The 22,046-nt window shown below is 37.0% G+C and overlaps 1 protein-coding gene across 4 annotated transcripts in view; it reads right to left on the minus strand.

The window, feature by feature from the left end:
- Positions 1–706: 706 nt before the first annotated feature.
- CDKL5 (cyclin dependent kinase like 5) overlaps positions 707–22,046 on the minus strand; it is a 68,758-nt gene continuing 47,418 nt past the window's right edge. For 2 of the 4 annotated variants that reach the window (XM_081001592.1, XM_081001591.1), the window contains exons 13-18: positions 19,466–19,571; positions 16,262–16,385; positions 15,525–15,621; positions 12,125–12,247; positions 10,861–10,980; positions 707–7,873 (exon numbers count right to left, since the gene is read on the minus strand). In XM_081001592.1, coding sequence (XP_080857718.1) covers positions 7,484–7,873; positions 10,861–10,980; positions 12,125–12,247; positions 15,525–15,621; positions 16,262–16,385; positions 19,466–19,571 — 960 coding nt within the window. In that variant the 3' untranslated portion in view covers positions 707–7,483. The remainder of the gene's footprint in view (positions 7,874–10,860; positions 10,981–12,124; positions 12,248–15,524; positions 15,622–16,261; positions 16,386–19,465; positions 19,572–22,046) is intronic. The other 2 variants (XM_081001593.1, XM_081001594.1) reach the window with 2 other exon arrangements.

Genomic DNA, 22,046 nt, shown 5'->3' on the forward strand with positions numbered 1-22,046 from the left:
AATACAACTGTACACATATAGGTGCTCCTTTTTGAACACCTTGCTCAACGTATGGACACTGGCTATGGCTGGGCTAATGGGACACACACAGACCCCCTGTACCTGTGTGAATAGGCCTACTGTGACATGCTCATCTGAGATTCATGGTCAACTCTAGCCTTGCTATACGTAAACCAAAGAAGTCAGTTTAATTAAGAAGAACACTAGTATTCTGATGCTGACATGTATCTGTATACTTCTTCCTGTTCTCTTGGCAATTTTTCTGCTTGGGGAAATTATAAGATCATAGTAATAAAGTAGATGAAACACTTGTGGGCTGTTCTGGAATGAAGCAGAGAGAAAAATGATATTCTTTTCCGGGACAGATTCTTCTTCTAGTGACCTCTGTAGCTCAGTGACCCCATGGGACGAAGATGTAAAGGGGACACTAGCATATTATGTCAGCTATACGGCTATGTCCAAAAGCAGGTCACTGTCCATTTGAGATAAAACAGGTACTATCTGAACTCAAAAGTAATGTACATAAACTGGTATCATTTAAATGTTTCAGACAAGTCAAAAATATTTCTTGGCAAATACATTCAAGGAGCTAGAGGTTCAAAAAAAGCTAAGCACAGAAGGGTAAATAAAAGATCAGCAAAGGCTGAAGGAAACTTACTACAGATGCACGAAATGCTTTGGAGGACAGGAGGGATGACAACCTCAGTTTTCTAGTGCAAAACCTGCATTTTTATTAAAGACATGTTTTGGAAGGCCCATTCAAAAATACATTGTGCTCAGTAAAAATGAATAATTCCCATGCTGATAATTAAAGATTAAACATAGGATCATTTCTTTCTCTCTTTCTCATACTATTTACATAAACAATAAAAATTATACAGGAGTTAAAAATGGAATACATGCCTGAAAACAATCTGATACGGTGTAAGCACAACATGATACAAAGAGTTCTATAAACACTTTACAGATGGTTTATTAACTTGGAATGAAATCTTCAAATACCCAACATATTTTCAAAATCAGTTTTAATTCAAAGATTTACATAACATCTTTTTCATAACAGAAAGCAAGGTTGATTTTAAGTTTGCGCATCTGAGATTTTCTAAAAAAGGGATAGTGAAAGTGGGTAATCTTTACTTACAATGCTTCAAAAGCCAAGAAATCTGCCTTTTTAATTAGATCTTTTGGGTTTACCTTGACTTTCCCAAAGCTATTAACCTCTCCAAGAGGCATCCTCTCCCCTATTTTTTCATCTACAATTCTTATTCAATATTTTGACAGTGGAGATCTCAGCAGTCCTGGATTTCTAAATATATTAAAAAGCCAAAGCTATTTCCCCCTGAAGATCTCTATTTGGTATTCCCCCCCCCCCCCACTCCAGAGAACCTGAATTTATAGGTCAAAATGTACTACTATGGAATTAGTATGTCCTTCACTTTAATTCTTCTAACACTGAGGTTAGAGAAAAAGAATCTAAAGGGGGTAGATTTCCCGCCACTTACGAACTCTAAGTCCTCCCACTAGAATTCATTACAGCAATGTATATTTTGCAATCTTAGAATTAGCACACATCTCAGGTGATTCTATTTGCAAATATTAAATTGTGATGCTCCATACATTTCTTAAGCCACCATGCATTTTACCGACTCTTCAAAAATAATAACCCCCACATGATGTATTTTCCACATTATGTCCTGTGGACTAAATTTTTGTGGTTTTTTTTTTTTTTAAAGCACATTTTAAGATAATGGTTATGCTGGAATATGATGAGAGTTAAAAATGCATGTCTCGGATAATCTAGCAAATAAATGAGCAAATGAACATCCTGGACAAAATCTAACAATGGTCTAACAACCGTTTCAGAATGGGAGATTAAATATTTTCATATCCGTCCCCCCCGGAGCGAAAACCAAAAGGGCAATCCAGCATAAAGAAATAAAGGAAGACCTTAAAGCAATTTAACAATGGGCATGCACTGAGCAGCTTAAAATTAATATAAGCACTGTCTAAAAACAGGTATGGGGAACCTGTGGCTCTCCAGACTGTCATAATTCCTGATCATTGGTCATGCTGGAATTTGGCCAGGGTTGATGGGAGTTGTAGTTCAACAACATCTGGAGGGCCACAGGTTCCCCATTCCTGACCAAAACCCCAAAAGACCGGACTCTTAAAAAAAAAAAAAAAAAGTAAAGCAAACACCGTATTATAATTTGTAATTAACTGACCAAGAGAGGTAACTGAAAAGTCCTGTGTTGAGCAATGTCCTAGCAATGTCCTAAACAACAACTGTGTACAACTATTTAGCTATACATTCAGTAAACATGCTCTACGAACAGCCACAAGAAGCAATGGTACTGTATTGCAGCAGCTTGTTTAAGAGAGCTTGGTCACCTTTATTTGGCTGAATGAACTTAATTGACATTTTCCAGAAGCACTGCTCATTTAATGGTTAACTTCATAGGAGTGGGCAAATCTTCTACACCGCTACGCTGAAGCGAGTGACGTCAACTTTTATTCATTACTCTTAAAAGTAAATGGAACTGTGTTCAGCTAACATATAAAATTCATTTAAGGATTTTGTTAACAAACTGGTCAGTTTGTTTTCATGGTACTTTTATTCTATAATGCAGAATATTGATAAGTGAGTTTGTGTGAGCAGACACAAGAGGACATGTGTTGTTACGGTAGCTGAATGAAGAGAATTCACTGGGAAATAAAGATACATTAATTTATTTTGATAATTTGTCTGGATGCAACTGTGTTGTATTAAAAGTTCTTAAACAGCAGCTGGATTATACTAGACACTAGGAAAAATGGCTTTTGTCCTTATCTGCTACTAATTCTTATGTGTAAGCCAGCTAGCATAATAAAAAATAACAGGAGAATGAATTTGGATACAGAAAGGCACCTTTTCTTCTAGAACATTTCCTCAACCTGGTGCCTTCTAGATGTTGAGGCCTACAATTCTCGTCAGCTCCAGAAAAGCAAAGCCAATCATCAGGAATGATGGGACGTGTACTCTAAAACATCTGAAGGGAACCAGGTTGAGGAAGGCTGTTCTAAAATAATATCTTAATTTCACAGATACTTTAATATTGTTTGAATGTTTATTGAAGACTACTGTAATATGCTTTCCTTGCAACATATACCAAGCCTAGCTCAAATAACTGCACTATAAGACAGAACCATTGTACACTCCATGTGCATGTTCATCTAATGCCTGAATAGTTGCGCCACCACACAAAACAAATACACAAAAACTTATCATAGCATTACTGTTATGCAAGAGTCAGGCTACACATTCACATTCTCAGTTGAGAGTGTTTTAGGCAAAAGTCTGACTAAGTTTTATTATTCTACCTCAGAGCAAAACTAACAAACACTAGTCCAATACTCAAATAGAACTGTGACACAGATATACCTGTTCTCTGCCAATTTCACATTTGCTCTGGGTCATAATTCAATTTGGTATTTTAAGGAGCCTTAAAATATTTGGATTCCTGGTTCTTCTCTGTTGGTTATTTTACAAATGCCTTCAGTTTTAGCTGAATTTCCATACAGTGTAAAAAATAAAAGTTGGCTATATTTAAGACAGCTGGAAACTGTGGATTACTCATACTTTTGTGGTGTGGGGGGATGGCGGAATGGAAGAGAGAACATTTTAATAACTGTGTTTTCTATACAAAAGCCAAAAGAAATACTAAGGACTGTATCAATACTTCTCTTCTAGGACATAAATGATCTTTTTTTTAATATTTAAAAAAATAGTTACGAATCAGGAGCGGGAGGCTGATCACAATACTATTTGGGGATTTATATGGGAAGCCTTCTGATATAGGAGTTTAAAAACAGAACATGGTTTTTAAAAAAACACACCTGAAAACCATACCTCCTGATCTTGGGTTGAAGTTATAAAGTACTGGGTTGAAATGCTTTTAATAAATGTATGCCAAATCCAAGAAACCAGGAGTGACTGCCATTGCCCTTCCCCAGTGATCTTGTCTGTTGCTCAAAGTAGTGTTGGTGTTGTTTTTTAAAAAGGGAGATATCCAATTGTGGCAACCTGCTCACGTGACAAGCCAGTCTGCTTCTGGGAGTCTCATTAGCAGTGTAGTGCAACAGCCAAATCCAGTGGGTGCCTGATGCTTGAGGATAACTAGCGCAACTGCCATTATTATTATAGTTGGTCACAGTTAAGCTTGTCCATTTATGCTTGTGTAATGTCAGCTCTCAAACCTCTTGCACTAAACATGCTAGATCTCAGTCACAAATCTCGGTAATCTTTCAAATTTTAAACACGACTCACAATTTTTTTTAAAAAAACTTAAAAATACGCTCGTTCCCCACTCTCTGAGAATCAAGGAAAACTTAACTTGCTTCTCTTTTTACTATCATCAACGTTTACCAAAATAAAAATCTCAGCAGCATGTTTACAATTTGGAAACCAAATTCTACTTTCAATAAACTGTTTAGGCCGGTTTTGATGCATTTTATTGGAATATGGGCATTTTCAAACGAAATGCTATTGAACGGACAATTTTGCAAAAGTATCAAAGATTTGTTCCACAGATATTGTTAAATATATCAAGGTTTTATTTTCCCTATTTAAAATATCCCTACAACCCCACAGGAAAATGTATGCTGCCTTCCAGTAGTATACATGACACTGATTATTTTACACTAGGAATACCATCAGAGAGCAAAACACATACCTAAGTTTAGCTGCTCTATCCTTGGTAAAGCTACAGAGAGTACAGCAAATTACTTTTCTAATCTCACCGAAGAGAAAAGCTCACACTTGAATAATAGTTTAATGTGTAATAGGCTTTGCTCTTCTTCAGATGCTAGCAAATCTCCATTAGCCTAATAAGATTTTTGGATGTCTTAGCATATTTACAAGTCTAACATATTACAAGTTGGCTACATAAACCAAATTAAGTGCAAGGCTTTTGAAATAAGACTTACTCTTTATATTAACAGATTGGAAACTGTGTGTGTTCAAGCATGATGTACAGTTTTTATTTTAACAAAAAGAGAAAATTATATTATTTCTTGACTCTCTCCTGAAAGTCAGACAGATACTTTCAGGTTTGTCCTTGAAAATGGCAATACTAATTTTAAATGCAACAATACAATTAATGATTTTCTGATATACTTAACTTTGATGCTAAATCTTTTCAAGGCAGAGGGCTTCCACACACGAGCAAGAAATAGCATTACAAAAAATTGTGTGTGCAAATTGCCTGCAGTGTAATAAGTATTAGTAATCAAAATGGGGTATAGCAATAATTAAACAGCTACAACTAGTGTAACGCAGACAGTACTGCTCAGAGCTGCAGTCTCAAAACAAATAGTAAGGCCAATTTGGCAGTTGGTGGGTGAAGAAGACTGTTAGAAGGTAGATACTCTATTAATCAAATTGACACCCAGTTACTAAACAAACTCCATCATACGGTCTCATATTCCCCACAACACAGTCATTATTTCATGTATTGTTCTAATACCTGTTTTCTAAATAGGAAACAGACACATATACTATCCTTCCAACTCAAGTTTTTGGTTTTTGCAATGAAAAACATTTTGTTCCTGCTATGAAGTCTGCTGATGCTGTTTTTAAAAATTCACATATACCTTTAATGTACTGCAAAGCTAAGAGTACATCTCTTCCATTCGTCTGTACTTCTAAATATCCGCGTAAACCAGCAAGTTTCTGCTTTTCAGGTAATCTTTTGGAGGACAAAGCAGTAAACTGCTAGAAAAACAACTAGTTGACTAAGCTATGCTTTCAAGAGTTGTGTAAGTCTGAGAAGTTAAGACTTAAAACATGTATTGTTCTGACACTATTGTCTCATTCTTTTTTCATTTATACCAGCTCCATAATGGGCCAACATTTTTCCAATTATCTTTTTTCCTGAGTTATAGTAATTGTGAGCAAACGGAATATTAGACTCTACATACACTCTGCTATAAGTCCACTTGATTTTTTAAAAATAATATTCTATAGGAAATTAGAAAACATCCAGCACTCTGAAGAGAGTGAAGCTTTAATGTCCACATAGATATTCTTATAAGTGATATAGGGGAAAATCAAACTTAGCAGAAAAAGTGTTGCTTTCCATATTCAAATATTATGTCACAGTTTTTATTAAATCTTAGAAACAAAATAGAAGTGCCACATCCTCTCTTACATTTAAATACAATATTTTACTTTCTGGTCGGTACAATTTCAAGCAAAGTGCAAAGAATACATAGAGGCCTAAAACCTTTCACCATGATTTACAGTGCTAAGTCATGCCAACTTTGGCTTGCCACTTGCAACTCCTGCTGTGGCTCTTTGGTCTTCACCTCACATATTGAACAGAAGAGGATCTGCGTTAACTTGTTACAGGTTAGTTTTTCTGCATGGACAACTGTAACAAGGTGGGATTCTACCACGATAATGCAGATGCCCATCTTCAATTAAGAGTAATGGGAAAAGCTAAGCACACATTTAGGGGGAAATATATCACTTTTCAATTGACTTTAAGGGTTTCCATTTTTGATAAGCCATTACCTGCAGAAACAAGCTAAGAGCGAAGTCTGAGAATTACTATTGTATTTTGTTTGTCAGCAACGACACTGCATCTAGTACTAGCTGGGCAAAACTTCTTACAGTTCACACTTCAATCCACATTCAGTTCCCTTTTATTAGAAGTATAATACTGCACTTTATATCACAAATGTATAAAAATATGGCAGATAGTGTCATAACATTACTTTTCTTTTAAATGAGTATATTTTTAAAAAGACAGTTATTTACCATTTATATATATCTGTGTATATATATATATTCATATATATAATTTATGTATATAATAAAATACTCCTGATGCAATCTATGTATGTTAGTTTTTATAGAAACTACTGTAGCTGTTGCACTGCATCACAATGTTTCAAACAGCTCAAAATAACTATACATTGTAACATAAGATATGATTATAACAATACAATAGTAGATCATAAATAAATATTACAAACCCTATCAAATATGGAAGTTTAAAAAACAAATAAAAACATACAACTTAACTTTAAACCCTTATTAGGGATACAAGTGTTTCACATAAACCCCACAGTTTCTTTTTTAAAAAAAATTAAATCTAGGCAGCAAATTTTTTTTTCATAAGGGCACAGGTCTAAAGACATTTCTTTCAACTCTCCGAAGTGCCTATACAGACGGAGGAGTGCACTAAGCTGGAATGTAAAATGAGAGAAAAGGGCAAAAAAGTTCATTCTCCCTGAAGTGCACATTCTTTTGTCATGAGATTAGATGAATGGCAATTAATAATTTCACTGCAAGATCCCTATTGGTGTGGTACCAAACAGTAGCTCCCTGTATTCAATATTGCACACCTTTTATAAAGCTGAGAATTCAGTTACCACCACGATCACCAGCACTGCCATGCCCCCTGATAAAATCCCTGCAATAGCATTTCCTGGAGTATTATTACAAAGCTGTCTCTTTCAAATCATTCAAGTTTGGCATTCGGGATCTATTTGTTCGGTTGTAAGTATGACCATTTTGCCCACTCTTAGAAGGCATCTGATCAGAGTATGAAGTCCCATCATTGGCACTCCTGTTCACTGGGGAAACATGCCAACTGGGTTCCATCTGGCCCGGGATCTGGAGTGTGGTTCTGCCTTTTGACTGGGACTCCTGCCGAAGGTTGCTGCTGCTACTGGAGGAAACTTGACTTATGGGATGAATTCGAACTTCAGAAAAAGATGTTTTAGTTGGTTGACTTGGTAAGGGCTGGAATCGAGGTTCAGAAGGAATTGAATGGTTTGAGGATGAAGAAAGGTGCAACAACTTGCGGAGGGATTTTAAAGGCTGGCTCTAAAGAAAAAGAAGAAAACTTCATGGGCCTTGTTATTTTTATTTATTTGTACTCCCTTTTCTGCTTATAAACACCGACAACAGCCTTTGTTCAATAATGCTTCGAGCTGTAAGTATATTATTTACAATATATTTCTTTTTCCATCCACTTTCCGCTTTTCACTCAAGAAAGTATAGTCGAGAAATACAGTGCCCCAGTATGTTTTTATAATATTCTATAGCTTTAAACACTATTGCATTTTCAGCATCTGCGTGCAGAATGAATATTTCTCTACTTGAAGATTCTGTGCTCAAATTTTGATATAAATGATAAACATTATTCTTCACTCTTCCACCAGGTTTGATGATTTCTTATACAGTGGTGTCTCTCGGAAGCTGAACATTTTGGTTTTTGAATGCTGGAAACCCAGAAGTAAATGCTTCTGTTTTCAAACGCGTCTTAGAAGTCGAACGGCTTCCGTTGCATTTTTTTCAATTTTCTCCACTGCAATTGCAGACTGCTCTTTGCGCCTCGGTTTTTGAATGTTTCGGAAGCCAAACAGTCTTCCAGAACAGATTATGTTTGAAAACCAAAGTACCACTTTATTATTGTTAGTTTTAGCTGCCTTCTAATAGATGCAACAGCTTCATATAGATTTTATTCAATTAATTAAAAAATACCCAAATAACAGTTGAAATAAGTTTATAAATAATGAAACTTTTAAAAACAGCTGCTAAGACTCAAGATATTTCCAATGTAAGATCCCTGAACATCCATCTGTCTTGAATGACTAATTTCCACAAGACATTTCTAAATTATGTACTTCAATCTAGTACAACATATGGGATAATACCATAACAGCCATGCTCTGCACTTCTCAGAAGCTATGGCTTCCCAGTACCTCCAGTTCTCCATATGAGTTAAGGGGGTGTGCTTTTAGCCTCCTCTCCTGAGGTCATTTTAGCATTGCTGGACAGGATGGAATGCAGATGGCAAATCAATTTACATCTAGCTGAAGGGAGTTCACGTGTGTTTTGAGAGTTCATCACCTCACATTTGAAACTGAAACCTCTCCTGTACTCTTTCTTATCTATCCTTATGAGATTTCTGACTCCTCTTGGCCATGAGTCTGAGATAAGAAGTTCAGAAACTTTTGTTGCTGGTGTAACACAATGTGGCAAACAGGAAATACGGTTCATTTCAAACAAGGCAATTTTAAACCACGGTTTCTGAAGCTGGCTTGTTGAAACTAACCACAGCTAGTGTTAACCACAATTCCAAGCTTGGATCACACGACAAACTGGCTAACTAAAGCAGAAGTGAAAGGATCTGATTGAATCTTACTGGCCATGTAGGAGGAAGAAAGGGGGAGCACTCAGTGTGGATCGTGCACATTGCACACCATAGTTTAGAGTGACATGTGAATGTGGCCAATAGCTCACTAGCAGTTATAGGATCTGGCAAATAATTCACCTATGCTTCAGGAGTGAAATGAAGCAGAAGTTTAGGGCTATTCTTATATTTTACCGCGGAATGTAAAGGACATCAAATCATCCAAAAAAGTATGCCACTAATTGGCAAACGGAGTAGTTATTAAAGAAGCCAGGTCAGAACCTTGGGGAACTATTTCTCCTTTGAAGCTGCCAATGTCATCAGTAAAGAACAGGGGTGGAGACAGTACCTGTCCACTACTGCTGAGTAGCAGCAAAAGGGGTAGAGGTAACCATGATATGGCAGTCCAGGCAGGCTTTCCATGAAGCCTGCTAATGTCAGCACCCTGCACAAGGAACTGCTGATCATTCATGTGATCATGTGTCCTGTCTCCGTCTCAGCTGCTACCTTACACCTTTTTCTAGTATGAACATGTGGACAGCAACTCGCTTAGCTGCTGTTGAGCAGCTATGGCCAAGTACTGGTTGCCTCTACCATAGGCCAAATCAACCTTTACTGATCAACCTAAGAGGGGACCCTGCTGGTCATACTGTGGCCAGCATATTGCCATCTGGAAACCTCTCAGAAAAGGCCTTTTCACCTGCAGCACCAACCCTCTGGGATACTCTCCCAAAAATGATTTGGGAAGCACCATCAGTTGCATGTTTCAAATGTCTCCTAAAAATTCAGTTCTTTAACCAGGCCTGTTTCAAGGTTTGAAAGTGTTATCTTTCTTACATTGCTGACTTGCTTTAAACTATGGATTTCCCCCCAATGTATTTAATTCTGATCACAGAATGTATTCTATTGTGCTTTGGGGTATTTGCCAATAATGTAAAGTAACATACAGTAGTACCTCAGAAGTCGAATGGAATCCATTCCGGAAGTCCGTTCGACTTCCAAAACATTTGGAAACCAAGGCGCAGCTTCCGATTAGCTGCAGCAAGCTCCTGCAGCCAATCAGAAGCCACGTCGGACGTTCGGGTTCTAAAGAATGTTTGCAAACTGGAACACTCACTTCTGGGTTTGCAGTGTTCGGGAGCAAAAACGTTCAGCTCCCAAGGTGTTCGGGATCCAAGGTACAACTGTATACAGTTTCTAATTACAACAACAATAATGAAATACTGCCCCCTGTCCAACACATTGCTGGTCACGGTGGAATTAAAGCAAAAATGGTCCTCTGGGTTGTGAGACTGGCAACCGTAACTATTCTAGGTTGATTCTGGAGAGAAGAAGGAAAGACAGTGACATCAAAACACAAGGCAGCTTTATCTTCTCACTTCAGCATTTATCTGGTTCTTTCATCCGTCCCATCCTGCTGTTTGGCATACCTAGATACTTGCTTGAAAGAGAGAGTAGGGCTGGACTAAAAACCCAGAGAAAAGTGGGTTAGAGAAGCAGTAGATTCAGTCAGCATGTACTGTACTCAGTGGATGGACCAACGACCTGAATGCAGTATAAGCTTCATATGATCCTATGATATAAAGATATATACTGGTACTTTGGGTTGCAACTTAGCAGACCTACCTACTATTCCCCTGACCTTAAACTGGAATGAAGCAATAATTTCACTTACATGACTTTGGATTTCTGTCATCTTATCAGAATGCCAATCCTTCTGCCTGCTGCCAGGGTGATTAGATGAGTGCATAGCTTTCTGTAATGCCAAAAGATCCTGACTATCACTCCCAGGCATCTGCAACACAGAAAGATTTTGGGGGCTGATCAATTCCTAAGCAGTAGATGTTCCAAACTGCTTCCCTTCTCCCAGCTTCCCAGATCAAAGCAATGCAGGTGAAGCCTGTTATTGCAATGCCCCTTTAATATGTCCATATTAATAATCACATTTGTAGATGCCATGCAGATTTGTTACAACCTCCACCTTTAAAGCATTCACATGCTGTTAGTGAAATCACTGTAAGAGAGAAAGAGCAGTTAAATAAGTGCATTGTTGTGTTTCATCCTCATTTCCATAGCATTCCATACTGCTCTTAAGATCATGAGCCACCTCCACAAAAGACAAAAACAAAACATGTTTTCTTTCTTCTAAAGAAAAAAGATCAATATATAAATTGAGAGTTATCAGGCTGTTAGTTGTACATTATTTGTGCAAGGAAATAATTTATTCCCCACCAAAGTAAAATGAAGTTTTTAATCACACAGGTTGCTAAGTAGTGCTACACTAGTTGCAAGGGGAAATGATGGCTGAACCCATCACCAGGATGGTTTGAGTATTCATAGAATTATTGGGGAGGGATGAGAAATTATTGGCTAGATAGTGTTTTCTCAGCAACTAAATCTTAGGATTAAAAACTTGTTAAGACATTAAATGTAGGGAGCTTAGCCTTTATTCTGCCAATCAAAACAACAAGGCGGCTAATTACCACAAAACCTAAGGAAATTAAAGCTATTAAAAACAGACCAATATAGAGTTCTGTGGCAAATCAAGTTAATAAGAGGTTGCTTCATTTTTCAAAGGAAGTTTCTTTTTGCTTAAGCCGAAGGAAAGAAATGGCAAACCATTTGGCAAACCAATAATATAAAGAAAGGATAATTTGAACATTAGTACCATGTGACTGATTTCAGATGATGTTGCATTTAATGGTTTGCTACAAACATCTATTCCTAATTTTTCAAAATATAACCATGCCACACTTCTTGGAAGTTTTGAAAACTTAAAAAATATTTGAATTTGTGGAACTGGCTCAAGATGCTTAGCTTGCATGAAGAGACTTGTGATCCCATGGGAAAAATACATGCTGTTGTGGTCAGTAAAATAAATTTACTGAAGTATTTGTTTGTTTTTTTAATTCAGTGCTACCATTTTTAAAAGTCAATACCATAGGTAGAGTGACTACAGGAATCTTTTTCAAAGAAGAGCTATGCTTTAAGTGATTCTTTGTACTAAAAAGTGGAAAGAGTGATTTCTTGATGCTTGGATTCTCCGCCTTGGTGGATTCTGTCTGCAATATAAGATAAAAGACTAATTGCATAAATAACAGTATAATTCAGGAGAGCTACCCATGTCTCTTATCTGCACATATATGAACACTTTAATAAGTTAACCATTTCTTATGCCAAATCTGCTGTTATATAATTGTGGCAAGATAAGATTAATTGCTCTGCTGAATAAAAAAATGTCTATGGAAGAAACACACCTGCCCACTTAACACATTTCAAGAATGTGTCTGTCAAGAATGCATGTATTTTATGTTCAGAATGAATTGATTTAACCAGGCTTTTGAATTTAGCATATGAACTCTTAGCAGAATCATGATAGCTGATTTTGCATGTAGTAAGGTGCATAAAATGTTTATCAGTTTACTTACACAATGTAGGGTTTTATATCATTATTGTTTAAGATCATTATATCCAGATGCAGCAAGTGGTAAGAGAAATTAGAAAAGGGTTTACTTGCATGCAAAGTAGCAACTGACTCCTAGTATGCACTTAACTAAAGTTATAGCTAGTTTCATTTTATTAACTAAACTAATTATCAAAGAATAAGAGAAATACACCCTTCAATGAAAATGCATGTCCAAGGCTGCAATCCTAATTCCTAGGCTATAAACCTCACTGAGCACAGTGAATTTAATCTGAAGTACATATGTATAGGAGTTGTGCTCTGCATATGCCTTGTAGCTGACATATGTATTTCAGAAGGAATTATATGGGAGAAATAAATTATCTGCAGGCTATGAAAAACTTAGGTGCACTACAGTGTTATGTGCCAATTCTTAATCACAGGCCAGCAGTTGCAAATAAAACTGCTCGGAAAAAATAGCTTTGCTACTTAGCATCCTGAAATCTTCTTTTCATAGCAGTAGGGAGGATCCAAAGTGACTGCAATAGAGGTGATTGTTGTTGTTTTGTTATTCTTTTATTTTTTTCTGCAAATATATATTCCATACTATAATTCCCCCTTCTCACAGTGTCCAACATGCTCTCTCCCTAATTTTGCACTCAAAATTATCCTGTGAAGTAGGTAAGACTGGATATTTAACCTGAGTTCTCCCTAGTGCTATTCCAACATATTTTAACAACTAAGCCACTCTCTTTGCCTCTGTTTCAGAAAGAAACCAGTGAGAAATGTTCTTATGGCAAAGCATTGTGCTAGCTTGAAATAGGCAAATAAAGCTAGCACAAAATATTTTCACCACTGAATATGAAGCAGTTGCGGCAATTATGCTGACGTCCTATAGCTGTTGATTTACACCAGTTTCTATGTACAGCTATGTGGTCTTTATTACTGTACAATAATTCATTACAATAACCGGGCACACTGATTTGTAGCTGGCTCCATAATGGCCAAAATTTTACAGATTGGCACACAAAAAGCCCCAGATCCTATGCACAGCATATTGCTTATTTTCTCATTTCTGTGCCATATGACAGCTTTGCACACTGATCTAGCCATGGTGAACAGAAGCTTTGATCTAAACTGTCTCACAGACCAGTATCTTGGGTTGAGTCACAATGTCTTAGCAGATTATGATCCTTTACTGAAACAATAGGTAAAGTTTTGCCAATATCTAACTATAGATATTTCCATTATGTTAGATACATGCAACAGAAGCTAAATTCTCCTTTCAACTCATTTTTAGCCCACATCAGCAATTTCCAAGGAAACATTTCCCAGCTTTAATTTTGTCTAACTGCACTACATTATGGGTTTGTATCCATGCAATAGTACTTGCTCACAAGAACAAAGGTGGGTTGGCAGAAAATGGGGGAAATGGGCATGAGACTGCAGAGTTTAACGAAAGTGGTTAAATGTGAGAATGCAGATATCACAAGACCAGATAATGCTCATTCACATGAGTGTGACTTGTAGCATGCTCACCCAAAACATGGCAATTATGAAGCCATATTAAACATGTTATCCATTTTATCCAGACTTAAATTGGTATACAGTAACAGTTAGAAAAAAGAAATCCAATGGAATTTCAACCAAACTATGTTCAAAGTTGTGTTTCCAAATGAGAATTCAGCATGCTAAATACAATAATCATTTAAGATATCAGCTATATTGCTGCAGGTATTACAATACTATAAACACTAATGCCACTTATTTCTATGTAAATTAAATACCATTTACCAGAGAATATGAATTCTAACCACATGCTTTCACTGCACTCATTATTTGATATTAAAACAGCATATGCATGCATGCAGATGCATCACCCATTCTCATACAAAAATATGCTTTTTAATTAGTTAATTCCTAATACATTACCCTGTAAAATTTATGCAATAAATTATTTTCTGTGTCTAGCCTGCCTCATTCCAATTCTAGTTTAGCTATTTTATTGCTCAACTGTTTGCATAAATGCCTTTCTTTGTAAATTAATTGGAGATCTCTAAAAATCAAGACGCATACAATGCTAAATACAACATTTTTAAAAATGCAGAAATCCCCCTTTTAAGCTACCTTCATTATATCTGCTGAAAGAATTTATTGTTCGAACAATACTGCACTAACTGGTATTTACTGTTTTTATCAAATGCATTTTAATCTGTTCAGCATATCATCATGATCTGGGATACTATTATGGTGTATTGATAATGAATAAGATTGAAGGTTATGCATGTGGGTATGATAAGACCAATCATTCCCCTCCTCTCCACACCAACCAGCCAGAACAGAGAGCATATTTAGAAGCATCTCCCAAGCTATGAAACTGGTTATTCAGAGCAAGCGCAAGCCCATCCAGAACACTTTGTACTTCTACTCATGGATCAGTTTGTCTATTGACCAGCAGTACTTCTGCCTCGTCTGGATGAAGACTCAGCTTGTTAGCATTCTTTGTTTAGTCTTGCCATACTATAGACTTCAAAAGAAAATATTTCCACGGAAGCAATCCTTCAGATACTTTTGTTTTCAGATATGAATAATTATATAGCTGACAACTGTGAAACTAGTTTCCTGAGCCCAAGCGGGGGTGGCTTTAGGTATTTTTCTTGAATTACAGAACTCTACTTCCCTTGCCCACATAGTAAATTGCTTTTGATATTATGAGCTTCAAAAGCAACTTGTGATCATCTTGGAGTCAACTCTCTAAAGTGAGAAATTCTGCTGGTCAGCATAAACCAATTATGTAAGTCTAAGTAGCTCTACAGATTTCAGCCTAAAATGTTTATATGCAGATAAGTGTAAACATCTGAAAAGGAAAACTGATGCTTGATAAAACTATGACATAAAAACAAACTTTTTAAAAATAGGAAACTGAAATTACTTACAGATTGAGATTTCTTTTTCTTCTTCTTTATCGCCCTGAAAAACCCTTGCTTTTCTTTTTCCTTTAGTTGCTCAGAATGAGCATTTTCAGGACTTTTCCTTAACACAGAGGGGAAAACCAAACAAACAGAAAGCCAACTTTAGCAAAAAAAAATTTTTTTTACATTGGATTATCTTATGGAGTCATCATTTTCACAGGAATGGGTATGAAGAATCTCCTCAGGCCTCAAAAGTCCTAAAACATATAGGGCCGCACCTGAATTCTGATCTAGATTTTCATGATAGAAAATAAGCAGTGCAAAAAGGAAAGCAAATTTTGGGGGCCAGAGGTGAGGAGTAAGACTTACCCAAACCCACAATGAGTTCTGGCAGGTGTTCCCAGTGCATTTGCTAAGGAACTCTAGGCACATGTACGGGCTGATGACATTAGCTCAGACCACTGTTCAGGGGTTTTGTGTAACCTACATGTGCTACCAATAATTTTTTTGTGTTGACTGATTATATTAACATTACTTCGCCTAGAGGCCTAATTCAGAAAAACACTTGAACGTTTCACTTAAAAGATTTAGTTTTGGAAACTAAATAATTCACCATGAGTCTGACTTAAACATGTTAATAATATAGGAATACCAATGAAATGCGCAGCAATAAAAGGTTCAAGAAAATAGAAATTGTTAAGTGAACACCCTTTCCCATCACCTGTTCTGTTTTAAAACATCCCTTAAACACACCAACTTACCAGGGATCAAAAGCAGTTTGTCTCTTTGAGTGGCTTGTTACACTACTACTTTCTGCTGGTAGCGAAGGTATTCTGTTTGAGGCACTATTATCTAGGAATGTTCCCTCTGGGCGTGGAGATGGGACTGTAATTGAAAAAAAATAAATACAAAGCTGCCATATATCCATCATCATCTGAATCTCACCAGCTTTTGTCTCTATTTACCATGCTGATTATTTACAAAGCATGACATCCTATCAAAATTGAGAAATGAATGAAAAGACACTAGGTTTTAGCATGTGGAAAACATAACCGGCTTATTCAATTTGCTCCTGTAAGTCGGATGGCAAATTGGGGGATAGCAGCCGAAACCTCTTTAGGAAATACGGCTGAAAACTTTCAAGAGAAGTTTACTTCTGAAAGAAGCATTTCAGCTATGAAATAAAACTAGTAACAAACACGAAGGGCTTAATAATAAGAAATGTATAAGCATGCATAAGCAACATAGATTGCATTTAAATGAGTATGAACAAAACATAGAACTAATATAGCAGCACGTAAATGCCATTTATGGATTTGTGTATTTTTACAACCCTGAAGTTACATTTTTAAAAGTTGGTGATATTTATTCCTTTAACTGTAACAAATAAATACAATTCAAGCAAAACAACAATGCAAAAGACAATGAGAAACTTACAATGAGGACAGGGAGGACACATCAGTAGAGAGAAGAGAAAGAAGAAAAGAGGGTAGGAAACAAAAGACAAAAAGAGTTGAAAGGTAGGTAAATCAAAAACTAATGGAAGTACTTGAGCTTTAGTACTGAAACAAATCCATACTTCTGCCAAATAAAATTTGTATGAGACTTTTCTCCCATAAAGTAAGTTTGTCCTTACACATTGACCTCCCTCTGCCCACTGCTCAACAAAAAGAACGGAGGGATTTCAAGTGTGTTAAGTATCAACCTCTTTGCCACCAAAGAATCTCACTGAACCAATAAAATGTGACTTTGTACAAAGTGCACATAAAGATGGAACAGAACCGAAAGAAAAAGGCTAAAGAAAAATTACTACAACATTTCACTTCATGTAGGGACGCTCCAACACATATGCACAAAGCTCGCATTTGAGCAGACAGGTTAGGAGGCCAGTGTGAACGGGCAGAATTTTCTGTTGAATCAACAAGATCTGAGGCCTCTGACTGAATTCAGAATCACCTTCTACTGTAGAGCATAGGTTCTTACATGGGCAACTGACAGCAATTTATCTGTAATAATGTTAAGCACCAACAGTTGGACAAAGTATTCTATTCAAATACTCAGCATAATAGAAGAGAGAATGTGGTTCCAAAGGACTACAGGCTTCTAGACTAAATCTGAAGGCACTGTAAATCTTTTTGAGTCACTTTTGTGAGAAACGTAACTAATAAATTATGATGTTGATGACATTGCTATATTGCCACAAAAAGCAAACTAAACTTCTCAAGTTGAAGAAATTAAAACCATTTTCTCCAATATCCCAATAATTTAGTAGATTCGTTTGTCTAACCAGTCCCTTAATTACACTATTTTAACTCTAATAAGAATCTTCAGATTCTTGCAGAGTGTCAATTCCTGGATGATTATTAATGTGTGACCGTGCTGTGTGTGATTGTTGGCAATTTAGAAAAGTTAAGATGGACATGCCTGTAATTTCCAGGCCTATATTACTTAGGCACTTCAGTCTTGATATTCAACATTTAATATCACACTCTTAGAAAGTATTACAATACTGACACAGGATAGGGAGAATAAAGCCCCTCAGTATCAAAGGGTAGCAACAGTTTTTGAAAAAAGTCATTGTGTTCCTCCAAGCTAGCTTGCTTCAATAAACCATAACTAAGATTAACTGCATAATGGGTAAACTGTGGTTAACTTAAAATGGAAGTGAAACCTTCCAGTCTCCTCCTTGCAGCCACACTGGGGAAGAAACAGCATGCATGTGTTAGGCTTACATAGGCTCCTTTCTGTAATTATAAACCAACATTTATGGTTTTGGACAAATACTACCTATGAGTTTGAATGGTCAAATTATTTATATCCAAACATAACCTGTCAGAGGTGCTCATATGTCTATGTTTAGAGTAATTTTTAAAAATCTGGATAAACTGAATTCGTACACTACCAAGTGACAGAGATATACAAGTGACAGAGAAAAAGGAGAGATAGGGTGCAACCTTTATATCCAATACCAAATGAACAGGACCCAAATATATCCAATAGGTTACAAGCAGGCGTAAACTAAATACTGAGATGGAAAACCAAAGAGAATTCAGAGGACTACTTTAAATTTAAGCTTAAAGCCATTTCATTTCATAAATACTGCACACATATACATATATCCCATTAGTAAAATATTTCAAATTTAAGTATATATTTGAAAGGAATAGAAAGTTTGGTATTTTAAAATACCACTAATTTCAATGGGACAGGCTGACCTTTCCCTCCAAAGACAATGGGATTCCAGCATTCAGAAATGTGGATGAATCACACCAATTATTTCTTGTAGCTGCAGTCATGTCTGAAAAGAAGTTCATCTGTCCAGAGCCTAGACTAAGGCCCGATTCATAGGAGCTGTTGTAATCATACATACTCTTCCCTCCTTCACACATGAAAGTAGAAGTTAGCAGTTTCCTTTTCTAATTTGCTGCAAGCCACAGTTTGCAATTTTATCTAAATGTGAAAAACTGCGCGTAATGGCAAACCAAGATATGTTGGTATTTCTGAATGTCGCAAGTAAGTTAATACAAAAAACCTCTGTTGTATTATTTCTAAGCTACTCTCTCAAAAAGGTGCAACACAAAAAGCTATAACCAAGGCTGCAGTCCTATGCACATGTTATGAGTCTGCATGCTGAACACAATAGTGCTTATTTCTGAGTAAACATGCTTAGGTTCGGTCTGTAAGACTACTTAACTGAACACAAGTCTAAAGGTGCAGCCAAACCCTGCATATCTACCCACAAGTAGAAGCAAAAGTTGTAGAAGAAGGAAAGGAACCTCTACTAAAACAAAAGGATTTTCATCTTTAAGTCTTGCCTAGCTTTCCAAGGACAGAAGGCTCCTCCCACCTGTCCTGGGTTTGTCTGCCTGGGGAAAGAGTGAAATCAGTTCCCAAGTTAAATAGGTAGTATCTTTTATCTGAACAATGGAAGAAATATTGATCAAATTCCATGAGATAAAAAATACCTCTGTAAAAGCTACCAACTCTCCTAGGTACAGGATCATTATACAGAAGTCTATTTTCTTTTGTGGATGCTCCATCATCTGTGTGCTGATCATGATATGCTCCACCCTAAATAAAAGAACAATCAGTTTGTTAAGCCAAAGAGCTCTGTTCTCCATTGGTATGTAACAGGACAAGAAGGAATCTGCCCATAACCTCACTCTACATTTATGAGTATTTGTTAAAATGAAACTTGCCTCCACACAATAAACAAAAGGATTATGTTAAATGATATTTGTTCCAAAGCTGTATGTTAAGAACTGTAAAGTGACTACATTTTATTTTTTCATGAATTAAAAAGGGCACAGCACCCACCCTAGAGCTCTTGCAATCAAATCTGGACAGTCCGGTGACAACAATGAAAGAAAAACACAATTACTTATTACTAAATCCACCCCATCCTGGAGGCTCAGTAACAGAGGAATCCCGTATCTAAAATATGCCCCCATATTGTCTTAAAAACAGCCTGAACTAGAACAAATATTAACGCCTCCACAAATTCCACTAATAAGTGAGAGAAAAGGCTGGTTAAAAGTTAAAAAAAAAGATGATGACAATGACAACAACTGCCATACAGTTTGCTACAGTGACCATCATATATTCTCTACAGGCAACAACCGTTCTGTACAGGGGTTCTGTTCCTGGTCCCTGTGCGCATCAGCGGAGCATGTGTAAGCCCGTTCCGCCCTCTTTTCCAGCCATTTTGGGGGTCAATGTGATGCCCGCGTGCACAGTCAATTACACGTGCCTAAAACAGTCGTTGCCTGTATTCACAACAATGCCTGTTTATAGTTCTAGCATTATTTTATTGGAACACCTGAATACTGAAGCCAATTCACATTTACTGGCTGTCTTTACCAGTTAAAAGTGCAATTGCATAGAACTGTACATATTTCGAAAAACTACTTAAAATTCCAGGAGTCTGATACTGTTTGCACTCCTAACCCACAGTTTCTACCCACTGAAATAGATGCGTTTCTTAAACATACAAAGACTGGTCTAATTAACCAAGTTGAAGGATCTGAATGGTTTGCACCCCTCTGAATGGTTTGTAGTTGCAACCTGCGCTGTTTTGCCTAGAAATGTGTCCTGAAAACCGCAGCACATAAAAACTGACACAATTAGTGTGCCCTGTGTAAATCAGACACCTTCAAAGTCCCCCCCACTCAAAAACTATCACAAGGTACATGGCTAAAACAAATGCTATTACCCAGGCATTACTCAGCCCTCCAGATGTTTTGGGACTACAACTCCCATCATCCCTGACCACTGGTCCTGTTAGCTAGGGATGATGGGAGTTGTAGTCCCAAAACATCCGGATGGCTGAGTTTGGCTATGCCTGCTTACCGCATAAAATTACAGATTTAAGATTTTATTTTAGGAGTGCTTCCTCTAGCTAGACCAATTTTTCCAAAACATTAGAAAACCTCCCACTGCTCCCATCATCTAGACTCCTTCGCTTCACCTTCCTTCCTGTTTTCTCCTCTTCCTGCTACCTCTCCAGCATATTGCAACTCCCAGACCAATGACTATGTAAGAGCATCCCTGCTAGTTAATACCAAGGTATCAGCTAGTGAACCTGTTTCCAAGTGCTCTTCCCTGCTGTTTGTCTCTCATTTTTAAAAACCTGTGGAAGTTCTATCCTTTCTTTAAGTACAAGTGCCAATGGCAGGAGTGAGGAACAGAACCTGGCCTGTAAGTAGAACCCTCAGCTCCCCTACCCCATTGGCTACTTTGACCTGTCAGTCGCCTGATGTCACCATGACATCAAGTGACTAAACCTTAATGTAAAGAATCAAGAGCACACCCAATCATTTCATTTCTTCCTTTGCAGGCACAGCTTGGAAGATCTTTTGCATCCCTGGCTTCAAGTGGAGCTCTTCCCAGTCAGTTTGTATACGGCAAAAAAAATTAAAGGCTGCTGTCTTGCTTGCAGATGTACAATGAGTGCACTAACTTTCCCGAATGTTCCTTTGGAGTTGTGGCCACACCTGAAAAACAGCCTTGTAGGCCAAATTAGGACCCTTGTTGGGCCATAGGTTCCCCATGCCTGACATATGGCATGTTTTCATGGGCTGTTTTAACCTATGCTAGGTGTAGCCTAGTTGTTTGCTCTTCAAAGGAAAGGTGAAGAAATACCAATAATTTATTTGAATTTCTCCTATCTAAAATCTGCCTGTACTTATCCAAAGATCAACTACTGCTCAAAACTATTATTTTAAAAAATGTATTCAAAAATCTGGGTAAAACTATTATCAACACAAAGTAATAGCCTTATGACACATGCAACATTCAGGATTGTGAAGGCTACGGAGAACAATGCACATCACCTTGAGCTCCTTCGAAGAAGGCTGGGATATAAATGTAATAAATAATTTCAAGCATTTAACAGGTTTCACCTATTTTTATAATAAAGTAAAAGTTCTAAATGGATATCAAAGTGGGTGTTCCCAGGGTAGGGTAAAAGTAATTCCTACATTTAACAATTTAGTTATATGCTCACTCATGACAGACATACAAAATGGGGAAGAGGAATCTCTCCAA

The sequence above is a fragment of the Podarcis pityusensis genome (assembly GCF_964106645.2).
Source record: "Podarcis pityusensis genome assembly, chromosome: 4".
NCBI lineage: Eukaryota > Metazoa > Chordata > Lepidosauria > Squamata > Lacertidae > Podarcis > Podarcis pityusensis.